The sequence below is a fragment of the Ictidomys tridecemlineatus genome, chromosome 8 (genome assembly GCF_052094955.1).
Source record: "Ictidomys tridecemlineatus isolate mIctTri1 chromosome 8, mIctTri1.hap1, whole genome shotgun sequence".
NCBI classification, from domain to species: Eukaryota; Metazoa; Chordata; class Mammalia; order Rodentia; family Sciuridae; genus Ictidomys; species Ictidomys tridecemlineatus.
This window is the reverse complement of record NC_135484.1, coordinates 29,051,705-29,068,565: the sequence shown is the minus strand read 5'-3', so window position 1 is coordinate 29,068,565 and position 16,861 is coordinate 29,051,705. Positions and strand designations below refer to the sequence as shown.

Below are 16,861 nucleotides of genomic sequence, written 5' to 3'. Positions count from 1 at the left end.
CTAGTTAACAAGTGAAAACCTCAGTATGAATATAAAATCCTTCCATGTAGTATAATTAGTCTTTATAAAATATCATCATCAATGCTATTATGATTAATAATTAAATGTGACAAGTGAATTAGTACAAACCTCTTGAAGGAGAACCTCAGAATATATCCTAAAAATATCCTTACCTTTTATCCAGATCTGCATCTTTTGTGATATAATTAAGAATGCACAAATGTACAAAAATGTTTATTAATTCATTTGTATAATAATAAATTTTAAAACCAACCCCTGATAGGTATTTGGTTAAATAAATAACCAGAAACCTGAAAAATAGAATACTAAGAAATCTAATTTGCTGATTAGATAGATAGATAGATATAGATATATAGATATATAAAGTAGAGATATTAATACACTCTCTATATATAAACTTACACAAAATACAAAAATGAAGACTTTGGTATGTATGTTGCTCTGAATGTCAGTTATGCCACTTAACTAGTTTGACTAGCCATTTTTAAGCTTTAGATTATATATGTGTAAAACTAAGATAAAAGTAATCTCTACACTGCATAACTATTATGAATATTACTGAGATGAGCAGATAAAGAGTTTAGTACAATATTTAGTATATAGTTAGTACCCATTAATATTACCTAGTATAATTTAGATATATCAAAATGCTAAATAGTTCTAAATTCTCGATAATTGGATTGGGTTTTTTTAAAAATATATATTGATTCATTTGAATTTCCTAGTTTTGCTAAACAATTCTAAATTCTCAATAATGGAATTGGGGTTTCTAAAAAATAAGTATTGGTCCATTTAAATTTTCTAGTTTTACTTTTTTATCTGGTGGTTGAGAGGACTGAACCCTGGGCCCTGAGCATGCCAGGCAAACACTCTTAACACTTAATTACATCCTCAACCCTTAGTTTTTCTTAACAATCTAATTTATAAGTTTGTGCTTAACAAATAACACCAAGCTAGCAGTTATTAAAAAAACTAAATTTTATAGTACTTTAAATCAAACAGAATTGCTGCTTTACATAAGGAATCAAAGACTATAAAGTTATTTCAAATTTAATAAGAAAACAGCTTCATTTTTAGGATTAATTTGTTAATTTGTGAGAACTTAGAAACTGATATAATACAAGCAAAAAGAATCTAAAAAGATAAAATATAGCTTAATGATGAAAAGCTAGTTCCTCTGACAAGGAATTCAATTTTATCCTTAGGATACTTATCATTAAAACCAGATTACATTGTTACAGAATAAAATTTTGTCGAGACTGAAGTTGTAACTCAGTGGTAGAGTGCTTGCTTAGCATGTGTGAGGCACTGAGTTCAATTCTCAGCACCATATATAAATAAATAAAATAAAGGCCCATCAACAATTAAGAAAAATATATTTTTAAAAATTTGTGGCAAGAAAATAATATGTAACAATGAAAAGGGATTGGAGATCCAAAGAACAGTGTTCAAATTAAACTTTGGCTCTAAATAACCAACTGAAATAAGGCCTCAACTTCCTCCACCAACCTCACAGGTTCTTGTAATGAACAAATAAAACATATACAAAATGTGACACATGATTGCTCTTTAATATATTAATTCACATCTCTACCTTCCCTTGAAAGGCAGTAACTCCCAGAACAGAAAACTTTACATATAAATGAAATTTTTAAACAAATAAATAACATGTTCACAGTACTATATTTGGTATTTCCATTAAATCAGAAATCTAGCCCTTTTTCCTTGGAAAAAGCTGGAAATAAAAATTTTATGTCCCCAATAGCTAGTACTTTTGATTAAAATAAAGAAGCATGCAACAAATGCTGGCTAAACTGAATCTGATCTATCTTCTCTCTTTCCATTCTATCAATTGCTAAACCATTCATTGATATTCAGCATACAGGAAGCAAAAAAATAAAAATTTTTATTAAAAATAGTTACAGTTGTCTTCGAATGGAATAAGTATGTAAATATATATAATCTAATTAAAATGTGCAAAATTTTAAAAAGCAAAGAAATAAGAATTAAATGAAAACTATGTAAGATTCATGATTCATATTTCATACTAGATATTGATACAAAGCTGTTTTAAGAGTCTAAAGCACATTATTTTTAAATTAGGCAATTAGTGTTTCAATTTTTCCAGTGTAGGTGTATATATACAAAGAGAATTTTAGAACATATCTGAGAACATTCTGAACTACTTAAGTTTTTTCACTGAAATTAACCACTTCCTTTAAAAAAAAAAATACCCACATAATTTTAAGCAGAAGGCCAATTAATTCTAAACTTATGGGTACAAAAGAGTATAAAATTCCTCTAATTGCTTGAATAAAAATACTCTGAGATGAATTAGTTAAAATGATTTTCAGAGAAAATATATTTAAAGGGGAGTTACAGTCAAATATGCCTATTTTAACAACCTAAAGAATTAAAGTAAAATGAAACATTTCAAGTCCATTATTCCAAAGTTCATATTGATTTAGAATTATATAGACTCTCATATTAATAATTTTTATTCATAATATAGACTTTCAAATTAGTCATAGCATAAAAATCTCATGATACACTTGGCTTTTTAAAAATTTCTTGGCTCTTCTCTAGGGAATAGTCTGCCATTAAGACTCAAAAATATGATAATCAAGACCTGAACACAGTTATAAATAATACTGTACATATATTCAAATCTCAGTATACAAATACACTGTAAAACATCTGTTTAAGAGACTAACACTACAAAAAATAACACTACTAGAAAATAACTATATCCTCATTATATAAAATTCCACTTTATCTTCTAAATAAAATTTATACTTTAAAAGAAAACTAGATGAAATTCAAAGGTAAAGGAAAATAATGCATAATATATTTCCAACCAGTTTTATCAAAAATAGTAGCTCTATTATAAAGCACAATACTGATGTGTACTTCTGCAAAGCTGGCATCATTTCTAAAAACCAATTCTCTTAATAATCTAACTCATATAAATGTTTACCAACTACTTATTTTTCTGAGGCAATAAAAATTTTGAGAACTATAAAAATATTAAATTTAAATTACACAATTATTTTTACATTTATAGAACCATTTTTTCCTCCATGTTCCTTGTTCTTAACATCAACTACTTTCTAAAAGAATCAAAATAAACCCACAGTTAAGAATGAGCAATCAGGGGCTGGGATTGTGGCTCCGTGGTAGAGAGCTCACCTACCACGGGTGAGGCCCTGGGTTCGACCCTCAGCACCACATAAAAATAAACAAATTAATTAAAGATATTGTATCAAACTACAACTAAAAAATAAATATTAAAAAAAAGAATGAGCAATCATAAGAGAGAAATCTCACTTCACACAATAACACTATAACTATCCTATTGATTTCCCAGTTAGAATGTCTAATTATAAAATTTTAATTTTCAATGATTTTTCTTTACAATAATAATGCTATATGTATTTTCATTTCCTGATTTTTCTATGGAAAAATAATTAAGAATATGTGTTACTCCATTTTATAGTTTGAGGAATGTTTTCTCCTCCCTTGGTAGGTTTAAGGTGACAAGAAAAATAATATCAGAAAAAAAAAAAGGCTAAAAGGTTATATCCCATGATTTTACTCCTCAAATACATGTTCTTTTAGCAATTCATTCTTATGTATTTGCTACTGGTGACTTTAATCAATGTTAACAAAATGAAATAAAATGTTGCCTGAATTAAGAAGACACATTAATAATCATATATGGCATCATTACACCTAAGTTTCTAAACCTTTGGAACAAGTGTCGCCAAATCACATGCATAGAAAAAAATTATTCACAAGCCTCTAGTGTCAGATGGAAAATACTCTTGGGGGGAAAAAATCCAGATAAAAAATCATAGCAAAGTTATTTCTATCCTATTTTTCTTCCAAAATGAAAGTAGAAAAGTCCTAATACCAAAGCACAAATTATGAAGAGCATACACCAGACAAAATATTTGATACATTTGATACCCTGAGAGGCAGGGTTACATATGACTGCAGATTTTGTCCAGATGGCACAGTTCTCCACAGTTGGAGGCATTCCTCTCAGGACTCAACAAAAGAGCCATCATGAAAAAATGAAGATCTGAAAATGTGTAAAGGCTGAAGAAAAATCTTGAAAGTCATCTACACCAACCAAAAGGAAACTTTAAAAAAGAAGAAGAAAATTTCACTGTTAGACTTTTAGAGGTTCAGTTTTGCTTCAAAGAGAGAAAATGGAATGTTGATAAAATTGCTGAAACAGGACCCAAGGACAGAGTGTGCAGCAAGTTAGACTAAGCTCAATCACTACACTCTTCCCTACATTATTCTTCTTCACATAATGATGTCAAAAAAGAATTCCTTCCCTTTCAAACTGAGAAATAGGGAAACTGGACAGGACATAGAAGCATAAAAAGATATTCTAAGGACAAATAATGAAAGGAAAATAAAAGCAGATAAAGAATATACTATGTGTCAATGAGAAAATTTTGTTTTTAAATTCTATTATATCAACTACAGCAAGGAAACTATCTCTTAGAGAGAAGCTAAAAGAAAGACAAAGGATGAAAGAAAAGAATAAAAACAAGAGAAGAAAGACTAGAAAATTAAGTAAGCCTAAGGAGAGCTCAGAGCAACAGAGGCAGAGAAACTGCCATACTGCCATACCCTGGGCAGAATTGGGCTTGTTCATAGGAGACAATATTAGAAAACAGTGGAGCAACAACTGTAGTGCCCTGCAGGAAACAGAGGGAACTCTATTATTCATCAATATGTCTTACAAATATAGACCACAAAATCACTTTCAAATACTTAGTAACTTACAAAATATCTTACATATTTACATTTTAAGGGAGAAAAAGGTGAGGATTGAACCATGTCAAACAAACAGAGGTCTAATTGAGAAAAATCAATTAATTTAAAAATAACTACATTTTAAAACTAAAAAAAATTTAAGCACAGAATAAAATGAAAATATTATACATCCTAACAATAATATAACTAGAAAACTCAGGCAATTAACGGAGAATAAGTTAAGAGAAAATCTAACTCTGATAAGCTCAATTTTTAAAATTGGGACTCATTTTAAATAAATATTATAAAACATGAAAACCTTACCTAAGAACTTAGAATATTAATGAAAATTATAAAAGAGGGGGAAAATATATGTATATATATATGAGTTTCTTCGTTTTTCATGAGACATCAACATATATTACTTAAAACTGGCAAACTCTTAAATAATTAAAAGTTCAAGTATGTTATTATATTATAAACTATAAAATGTCCAAACTGCCAGAGTAGATGTGATGATCAAAACAAACACAAGTCACATATCAAAATATGTAAATGTAGAAGACCACAACTTTCTTAAAAATGGCAGTATTATGTCTATTATATTAATCCCATAAATGGTAAAAAACTCATTATTAAAACAAAAAGTCTCTGACAACACCAAGTATATGTAAGTTTAGGAGACACAACCAAACCAAAGTGACTTGGAAAAATGAAAGCAGAAAAATGAACAAATAAAACTGACAAAAAGTGATAATCGTAATATTAAAGAAACAATGTAAGGCAAAAAGCATAAAACTAGCAAAAAGGGGACTTGATATGAATGAAACAACAAACCCACAGAAAGATCAGTTATCATTTCATATATGATTGAAATTTACATCGTAAAATCTGTAGCAAATAAGATGAAATAAAAATGCAAGGATGTTATATTTTAGTTCATCTCTCTCAGCCAATAGCCAATCAAAGAGACATTTTAAATAATACCAAACTCTATCTCAAGTTTTTTTAAAAAGTAATAACAGAAATTTTTTATTCTGAAAATAGAATAGTAATGTTGGCAAGTGCCAATAAAGACATTTAAAATTACAATGGGGACACACAAGCATGCGCACATGCACACACACAAGACACAGAAATCTCACCAAACTTCAAAAAGTAGAATATGGATGCCATCTCTGCTAACAATATAATGAAACTAGTAATCGTAACAAAAACAACAAAACTTCCAAAACAACCTGGAAATTTTAAAATTCAGACAAACCCTTGGCTTTAAAAGGAGAGAAAAATTGTGGATTACCCAGAAAATAATTACCCAGTGGCTTAACAAGAACACAGAAGCCAGAGCAAATGCACTATTCATAGGAAAATACTGATTCTAGGAACATAAGTAAATAGGAGCATTTTTGAAATAATGTACATTCAACCATCAAGTAGGAACAAGAAAAAGATAAATTAGAATTCCAATCTACAAGTAATTTCTTAAAATAGAGATCTGAAATGTATGTGGCAAAATGTCTGCTTCTGTTGAAGCTATGCATACTGTTATTTTAAATTATTTTCTGTATTTTTCTTTTTAAAATTTTATACACGAAAATTAAGTTCTAGGAGAAAATTAAAGATGCTTAAAGTTAAATATTCTGCTTAGAAAAATAAACTTACAAGTAATAAATTAAAACCAGTAGAATTAATTATTGATTTAGGAAAGCTAATTTTGGGGGTGAAGGGAAGACAAGACAAATTGCAAGGTAATATTCAAGAGGGAAAACGTTGAGCAGAGGAGAAGGGAAAAATAGAAAAGAGAAAACAATATACAAAATAAGAACAGAGAATTAACCACAGGTAAAGAAGAAATCTAAAAGAATAAAAGACAATGTTTGGTACAATGTTAAACTCACACACTTGTCAACCTGGATGAAATGGATGGTTTCCTAAGAACACTAAAGCTTTAAAAACTCCCAATTCACCAAGATGAATCCTACTATGATACATAATATTAATGTTATTTAAATCAAGGATTAAGAAAACTTTTTCTAAATAATCTATAAAAATATCAAAGAAAACATCAAAATCCAACAGAAGATGTACATACACAATTGTAAACTAATTTTATTAATAAATGAAATCATCTTAAATAATAGAATAAAATGAATCCATGAAAAGAGTAATCCACCATGACAAACTCGAGATGTTTGAATGTTACAAGGCTAGATAAATAGTAGAAAATTTAAAATAATAATGATAATAACATTTAATTTAACATTTAAACATAAATGCCTTTAGCATTTATAGAGACAATATTCTTTTATTCCAAAAATGTCTTGACATCATCATACACCCCAATAAAAATTGTAGCTTGATTTTTTTTTTCAGTAACTTGACAAAGTAGGATGACAAATCCATCTTTTCATGAATAAGAAAAACATTGGCTGCTTCTCAATCTCCAGACAACCCACATTTAATCTTGAATGTGCCTTTGTTTTCCTAAATAAACCTCTATCTATACTTCTAACTGGCATGTGCTAAAGTTCTTTTCCTTCACATATGCCAAGAACCCTGCTGGTTCTGAATGGAGTTCCCTCTTCCCCTTCAGACTCTTCTTCAGAGAAATCTCTTCCCTGTGAAACCTCTTGATAGCCCTTACCAGGATCTTTGGAGGTACTGACTTGGTTACAACAATTCCATATTAAGTGGATGGCAAGACAAGAATTCCAACCCATCCTGGCAACTGAGAACAGTGTCTTATCTCCTTTAGATCAGTCAGGATAAGACTTCTGAGTCCTGACTAGGCAGGATCACTGCCCGTCGGCAAGCCTGAAACAGTCACAGAAGAAAGATCTCCCTCGCAACCCCTTAAGATCAAGGTATCAAAGTCTGGAAGAGAGAGATGACTTAGGAATTTGGGGATTTTAAAAAAAGGCGGGGAGAGATACCAAATCTCAAACCACTGAAATGCAAGATAAATGCCCATTAATTACTGAAATACAGAAAGTACCCATCACAGTTGCAACTCTTAAGCAACCCAGCCCATACCCTTCGCCCACACCCTTGACCCATCCTTGTCTGCAAAAAGAAATGTGAGGACAATGTGCAACAGAGAAAATTGGTGCAAAACTGTGTAACTCTGCCCTGACTGCACCTCTAGTCTAGCCCCTAGCAATCATTCTTTAAGAAATATTTACATCCCAAACCAAGAGGTTGCTGCTTCTCACTCACAAGACAGCCTGCATTCTCCTCTCAATGTGCTTCTGCTTTCCTAAATAAATCTGTCTACACCTCTGAATTTAAAAAAAAAAAAGAGGAAAAGATGTGGGTGGGAGGAAAATGTACTTCTAGGTTTGCTCTTAATACTGGATCAAAGATACAAATATTAAAAAATTAACATCAAAGGCATAAGAAGAAATAATGATTTTAATTTTAAATTAACTTGTAGCAAAAAACTTTCAGTCCAACTTTTTTTCCCTCTTAAATATGACTTTGCAACTTGTCTTATTTCTCCATTTCCTAAAGACGGTAAAAAAGAATTCTCAAAAAAAAAAAACGTTAAGAAAAAGAGATTGATAAATATAAATGTATAAAGATTGAAAATCTGTCTTATAAAAATATTTTCCATGCATAATAATTATAAAAACTAATTTCCTTAGTATAAAAATATGTACATGAGGACTGAAATTGTGGCTCAGCGATAGATCGCTCATCTAGCACTTGTGAGGCCCTGGGTTCGATCCTCAGCACCACATAAAAATAAAATAAATACAATAAAGATTTTGTTTCCAGTTACAACTAAAAAATAAATATTAAAAAATATGTTCATGAGATTATGTTTACAAATACAATTAACACATGCCCCTAAAACTGACAAATCCAGGAAAAAAAAAAAAAACGAACAAAATTTAAGAGCGACACTTCTGAGAAAAAAGACAAATAGCTTTAAATACATGATAATGCAGTAAGCCTCACTCAAGTAAAGAAATATTTTAAAAAATGAAAAAAAAGTTTCTCAATTATCAGTTTAGCATAATACCCAAAGTAATAATACCTACCCCATCTGTGAGAATCTTAGAAATTCAATTTCTAGAAATGTACAATGTTCATTTTGGTATCATTAGTGATAGCAACTGGAAACACTTAAAATGTTCATCAACTATGTTTATAAAAATGATGTTACAACCATATTATAGAATTCTAAACAGCTTTTTAAAACAAATGAGACTGATCTACAGAAAGATTTGCAAAATGCTTTAAGTGGTACAAATGTGTTACAGTTTCCTGCTTGTGTAAAAGTGCAGATGTTCACTCACATATGCATAATATATAAGTAAAGTTCCTAGAAGAATATTGTATATAAGAATTTATGCAAAATACACACACACACACACACACACACACACACAAAATCAGATGATATAAATGGTGTGAGGAACAATTAAACAGGGTTACAAGAGAAACAGAGTAAATGTATGAGGGTGGGATTACAATTCCACACAGGGTGATGATAAAAGGAGCCAGGGGTATGGGAGAGGGAGAAGGGAAACACTGTAGAAGCAAGGGAACATCAGGAAGGTGGGCTAGGGTAGGTTTGGGTACAGGGGCCGGAGGGGCGGGGGGCAGCGTACACAGAAAGAATCCAGCTAACAAAAGGGTTCCAGAAATAAAAGGATTTGGACAGGGAAACAGAAAATTATATCTACTTTTAGAAAAATTACTTGAACTGTACCATTTTATTTGTAAGTATTTTAAAAGAAAATAAACTGAAAAATTATAAAACCAGTTAGGTATTTCAGCAATTCTGCATTCTCATTCTCAGAGATTCCAAATTTGTGAATTTTCCTACTCACTAGAATGTATTTGAAACCCCAAAATTACTATTTATAACATTTTGGCAGTCACTTGCATACATGTGCAGAGCAATGAAGAATTTGTGTCACCAACATGCAAGTTCTCAAGTGAAAAAACAGATAACATTATGTCTTTTTGTTTTAGCTCTCATAAAGTAAACAAGTATGCTTTCTATGGTCTATTTATTACTATGTTTTTCTACTTTTGTGGAGTATTTTTGTTGTTGGTAATTTTGCTATTTCAAATGGTTTGCAAGTGTAGTGCTTAAGTGCAGTCTAATGTGTCTAGGTACAAGAAGGCTATAATGTGCCTTATGCATAAAGAATGTGTTAGATTAGGCCTAAATTATGTGCCATACACCAGGATTCCCAAGTTAATGAACCAGTGACATATATAAGGTGTATTTAAATAGACACATATAGAAAACAAGGTTATATAGTGAGTGATTCACAAAAATATGATCAGAGGCTCACAGGAACCTAACCCTGTATTTCCTAGAGGAGCAGTATTGTATTTCTTAATTCTGCAGATGCAGTGACTACCCCCAAATAACAAGAATCAACACTTATGCATATATATGTGCATACATATTTACTTCTTTCTAAGACAGAAATAAAAAGAATGGTAATTGATTTTGAGTAGTAGGCAAAGTAAGAGGAATCGAGAATAATGCTATACTTTTGGTTTGGGCAACTACTAAGATGATGGTGTCACTTATGACAAAGATAGGAAAAAAATAAAGAGATGGCAGTTTGGATGAGGAAGACAAAGATGTATGGTTTAGATATAATGTGTCCCAAAAGCTCACGTGTGAGACAATGAAAGGTTTGGAGGAGAAATGATCAGGTTATAGCCTTAACCGATCAGTGAATTAATCCCTCATGGGATTAAGTGAGTGGTAGCTAGAAGGAGGTGGGTGTGGCTGGAGGATTGGTTCATTGGGGGCATTACTACGGGGTATATATTTTGTATGTAATGAGTGGAGACTCTCTCTGCTTCCTGATGATGTGAGCTGCCTCTCTCTGCTACACACTCGGCCATGATGTTCAGCCTCACTTCCAGCCTGGAGGAATGGAACCAGCAGCCTTCTATAGAATAAGACCTCTGAAACCATGAGCCCTCAAACAAACTTTTCCTCCTTACAGTTGTTCTGGTTAGGTCCTTTAGTCACAGCAGCAAAAAAGCTGACTAATACAGATGTCTGCTTTGATGAGTATAATAAGCCACACCATGCTAAATGTAATTTGTGTTTACATGTCAATACTCAACCTCCCATTCAGAATAAGAATCTGTTAATAATAGTATATCTCCTGCATCTAAAATGGTCTCTTTTAAGTCATGCAATGCAAATCAGGCATGACAGCATCAGAAATATACTCTTATCATTTCTTTTACCTTCCACTATCACTTCTGCAATAACATGATCAATATTTGCCATAACCTATAGAGTAATTAACAATACTTCCAAGCACATACACATATATTTTTACACACACACACACACGCGCGCGCGCACAAAACAATTTACCCCATGGAAAGCAAAATTATAAACACATCTTAGAAGAAATTCCTTACAATCCAATGAATTTTTTAAAAAATTTGTTTTACAGAAACATAAAGCAATACCTTCTGCATAAAGTATCAAAATATCATTCTGAAATCAAATTTATATAGAAAATTCTAAAAGATAAATTGTTATGCTTTCACATTTGATTTAAGAAAACCTCAGATTATAATTTCTTTTAATTCATTATTTTTCTTTCAATGTAGCTCTTCTAAAACTATATATATATGCTTAAAATGTGACAAATCCTTTACAATTTATTTACAATTAAAATTCTACATAAATTGAGCCTTAAATAGTAAATATATGTATACAGACAGAAGAAAACTAGTGTAAAAATTCATACTAATCCCTCCCTGTCTAGTTAACATTGTCTATATACATTCCATTATTTAGATAATAGAAAACAATTTCTAAGATACCATAAAATTGATTTTATAACCAAATATACACTTTTGAGTACATGAAACATAAAGCTTGCTGATACACAGTTCTTTCTCAATATATAATAATCTCAATATATAATAATCTCAATATTTACTTAAGGTCAGTTTAAAACTAAATAATCATATAAGAATTCATTATTTTTCTTTTAACTGTGTTTATCTTAAGTGTCTCCTTTTACATTCAAAGAAAAGCATCTTGTTAGTTTTATCCTTGGTATGACAATTAGTTTCATGACCTTTCACTGAGTGCTAAAATTTAAATATAAAAAACACTGCAAATACTACTATGAGAAGAAAAAGGTAGAAAAAAAAAGCTTAAGAAAGGAAAATTCAAAGCTAAAGGGAAGAAAATAGGTAAGAATGTCAGCAAGATAGAAAGGGTAAAATAAAGAGAAATTAGTGTTCTGAATTGAAATGAAACTCCAGTTCTTGGCAACTAATTGTAAGAAGAACTACAACCAAAAAGTCAACTAAAGACTTTAGAAAGCAAAAGGACAAAACATTCATGAACAACATTAGATCTTTTAAAGAACAAAAAAAATGAAGTGCAAAACGAATAATTTTTTATTAGAATTATCTCTATTCCTAAAATATTAATGCACTTTATAATACAAATAAAAAGTTTTATACCTCAAAGTTGGTATTTGAACTGGAAAATAAAGTAAACCTAAAACATTCAGCATACCTGAGCTACCAAGATAGTAGTCAGTCAGTGAACAGCAGCTGATGCAGAATATGCACTTAAAGCAAACAGTCATTGTCACAGTTCCATGATGGAGCTGCCACCTGTCTTTTTACCAAGGAGTCTCCTTAGTTCTACCCTTTGAATCTCACAGACTGTGACATTCCCTTGGTCTACATGGCAAATGCTTGTCAGGTACATGCCTGATAGACCAGTAGCCAAGACAAGCAAAATAGGAAGATTGAAGACTTATTTAAAATACTCTTTTGCCTTCCCTTATCACTCCATTATATAGAATTTTTCCCACCCCAAAAAATAATCTTATAAGCGGTAGTTCAATTAATTAGCCAACAAAAGGGTTCTGCTCCATGACCTAAAGTACTATACTTCCATTTGAATGTTTGTTATGAAGACAGTAAAACAGTACCACTATTCAACTTCAGTGTGGGTTAAAAAAGATATTTTCAAATTCACGGGCATATTGAAGCACTTGTGGAGGATTTAATCTATTAGGAATTATCAGTTACAACTTCAGAATATATTCACTTCTAGAGACTTCCTATACATAAATCTAAATTAGAGTTGTACGCTAATAGTTCAAAGTTACTAAATTGTTTAATCAAGGTTCAAGTCTGGAAAAATGAACCCAGCAGTTGAGGGTAACACAAATTTAAAACTGATCTTAAAACATATTTTGTACCTAATTCAACTCAAGGTGCTTTGCCATTGAGCACCTGCCTGTGATCCTCCTGCCTCAGCCTTCCAAGTAGCTGGGATTACAGTGATCACCACTGTGTCTAGACAGCTTGTGATTTTTATGACATACTAAGCATCTGCATTAGGTACACTGAAATAAGAAATTAAAAATAGAACTTGAGGCTGAAGATGTAGCTGGTGTACAGCTTCCTTGCCATGTGTGAAGGCCCTAGATTCAAACCTCAGTATCACTTTAAAAAAAAAAAAAAAAAAAACCTGAAGACATTACAAGACATCAAAAAGCATTTTGTGAAGAACAATAAAAACATAATGCCATCTTAACTTTTCCCACCAAAAATACTGAAAAGTCATTCTGAAAATAAACAAGAATATAAAATGTTATCAGATGCGCTGTCAAATAGTTGCCAGAGGAGCATCTTTCTTTACTGGAAAAAGAACAGTTATTTTGTTTTCATTAAGAAATAATATTTTGCCAGGCACGGTAACACATGCCTGTAATCCCAACAATTCAGGAGGCCAAGACAGGATGATCGTGAGTTCAAAGCCAACCTCAGCAATGGCAAGGCACTAAGCAACTCAATGAGACCTTGTCTCTAAATAAAATATAAAATAGGGCTGGGGATGTGGCTCTGTGGTTGAGTGCACCTGAGTTAAATCCCTAGTATCCAAAAAAAGAAAGAAAAGAAAAAAGAAATAACATTTTAGCTATATGCAGTGGTACATGCCAATAATCCCTGCAATCAGGAAGGTTAAGGCAGGAGGATCACAAGTTCAAAGTCTCAGCAACTAGAGACCCTGATTCAAAATACAAAATAAAAATGCTAAGGATATTCAATTTCCAGTACTGGGGAGTGGGGGTTTAATATTAAAACATTGAGATATTACTGAAATGTTTTTCAAGAAACAATAAAAATATCTTCATCATTTTATACAAAAGACCATAATTCCTAAATAAGCTATTCTCCTTGGTATTCCTCTTCATGTTAAGTTGCTCAGATATTTTGTCATTAGTGATTCCATTCTACTGATTTATTTCTCTAAGGTGTGGATCTTGAATATAAGCAGACATTCAGAACCACCTGGGGAATCATCTTGGAAACATACATTCACAAGTGCCATCCCTCAAAGATTGATTCAGTAGGTCTGGAGGGAAACCACAATATCTGTTTCGAAAAAAATTCCCCCGTTGATTCTGACTACTAGTTAAGGACGAATGCTGGTAAGGGATGAATTGCAAACTATTTTTCTAACTAAAAGAGCTCTTATTTGATCTGCCATTACTGAAACTTTCACTGCAGTGTATACAAGTGTCAGTAACTCCATGTTTCATTTTTTATTACAAAGCAAAAGTTTAGGAGATCTGATAAAACCATCTAATCAAAGAACATGCAACCATTCTTGAAAACACTTTCTATGTATTTATTTTAAAGTATACATTAGAACAAATGGTCTTGAAAATGTATAAAAATAATTTATGCATTAATTCATCTTCAATATTTACATGGTCCCTTAAAAGATTTTCATTTTATTATCATCGAAAATGTATTTCAACTGCATCTATAGTACTCTCAAAAGTCAGGAATTTTAAGATTTTTCTAATAGAAATGTTTCTAATATTCACATTCAGTAAAATAATGAAACTGGGAATGATACCAATAATATTTTAAAATGTAATTATGTCTCAGCTACTCTATGCCATATATCATAAGAATAATCTTCACACTGTAATAATACCAAATGGTGGCATTTTTGTTTAAGAAAAAAGCACAAAAATAGTTTATAGAAGAAAATATCCCATCGTAAAAACTTATAAAGTTGAACACCAAATAAAAATATCTGAGGTTCAATTTCACAATATCAAGTTTCCATATCCATTTTGTAAACATATACTCGTTATCAACTCAAATAAAGCCAGTTATCACTACAAGAAGATAGAGTAAAAAAAAATTTTTCAGTGCAAAAATACATATCAACTTAAGTTGTTATCAACTGACATAAGATAATTTTAATAAAAGTCACAATTTGAATCCCATAATATAAGTTGATCCTACAAAGACATTAGATTAATTTCAAATAAAAAGTTCTACAGCAGTAACCCAAGTTTTCCTTTTGCTACTATTCTCTAGTAAATGCTTTCTTTTGATTAGCTTTTACAATGTCATCAGGAGATGCTGATTTGAAGTCAAATGGTGTTATTGCTACAAGAGGGCTTATTTCTTTGTCCTTTACATCTTGAACTTGTCTACTATAAAGAAAAGTCTTATAGAGGTCAAGGGTGCGCCGCTTGCATCTTTTCAGTGGATAACGAAGACACAGTGTTGAAGCAAAAGCTGAAGGTTTAGCAGCAAGGGCCTTGGTCCAAGAGAGAGAAAAAGGTGGTTTCCTAGTCAGAGAGCCTTTATTGTTTTTCTTATTATCTTTAGCAGAATTAGAATTCTTCCCTAATTTTGAACTAAGAACTTCAGTTCCTGGTGTTGGAGCAATTGATTGATCAACTATAGGCTTTGAAACAAAATCTGGAGCTTTTATCAGGACACTAAGATCAATATTTGAATCTATTCCAGGAGACCTCGTTTCGGATAAACTGAGCTCAAAAGAATTTTTCTTAATCTGAGAATTGTCTACCTCAATTGTTTCTGCAATCAAATCAGAAAGTGACAAATTCTCAAGGTCTCTTGTGGGAGAAGCTTTACGAAATGCCAAAGATGACAGAGATCCTGTTAATTCTGATATTCCAGAAGAAGACTGACAGTGATTTGCTAGCTGTGACAGGGGAAAGGATCCCAAACTTAGATCTGTAAAACTGGCAGATGACTGGTTACAAAGATTAGATAAAGTAAAGCATTGGCTTGGATGGTTTTCTTTGTGTTCCTGAAACAGTTCAGCTAGGGATGGACTTTTACATTGGGAACACTGCAAACTGTCATTTTTAAAAATGCAATTCTTGGCACTCTGTTCAACTAAAGAAACATTTCCAACTTCAGTCTTTTTACTAGGATTTAGATTATCACCAGTCATATTTTCCAATGAGCTACTTAAGTGCAAAGGATTATTTAAACTTCCCACGCTGTTTTGTACTGGAATGTTTTGGAAATCAGATAATGAACTGTTTTGAATAAATAAAGAATTATTATCTGTTGTGCTCTCTATCATTAAGGTCTTTAAGTCTGGTATTCCTTTGAAAGCAAAATCATCTTTGGAAACACATTCAGATGCATGAGGTCTTAACAAATCAGCATCTAGATTCTCTGAAAGCAGCCTTTTCAAATCATTTGAGGATGATGATCTGCCTTCTGGCTGACATTGATAAGAATCTCTTGGCATATCATGAATTAGGTCAGCTAATGAAACCTCTTTTGTTAACTTACATGATTCTAGCTTCTTTTCACATTTAGGTCTGTCAAGTTTCTTTTTCCTATGAAGTAAATAGTGACTTGGTACAACCAAAGAATTATGTGATCCATGTTTTGCTACTGAATCAAAGGGTTTGTTACTGCAATCCAAATGATTTTGTGACTGAGAATAAGAACTTTGAACATTATCAGTTGAAACTTCAGAAGAAGAAAATAAGACTCCTTACCTTACAAGAGCCATCAATTTTCAGATGAATAGGTTGACATATGCAGAAGACAGCCACAGCAACCAAAAGGAAATATGAAATGAGGCATTTAATTACTAAATGTTTCTTTTGATTATAACATTAATAAAGCAATAGTTGATCATTATTTAACATTAAGTGAACATGCTAAAAAAGTAATAAAGAATATTACCTGCTTTTAATAATCTAAAGTAACCTTCATACTTAATTCATGGTATTTA

At 31.4% G+C, this 16,861-nt stretch overlaps 1 protein-coding gene across 7 annotated transcripts in view; it reads right to left on the bottom strand.

Annotated features, from left to right (window-relative positions):
* Positions 1-16,861, bottom strand: part of Hbs1l (HBS1 like translational GTPase) — an 87,482-nt gene that overhangs the window by 53,334 nt on the left and 17,287 nt on the right. Inside the window, exon 5 of one of the 7 annotated variants that reach the window (XM_078019089.1) lies at positions 16,411-16,617. The exons of 4 other annotated variants lie outside the window; for them this stretch is intronic. In XM_078019089.1, the coding sequence (XP_077875215.1) occupies positions 16,411-16,617 (207 nt within the window). Of the gene's footprint in view, positions 1-1,573; positions 16,618-16,861 lie in introns of those variants that run through there. 2 more of the 7 variants (XM_040283360.2, XM_005329783.4) reach the window with 2 other exon arrangements.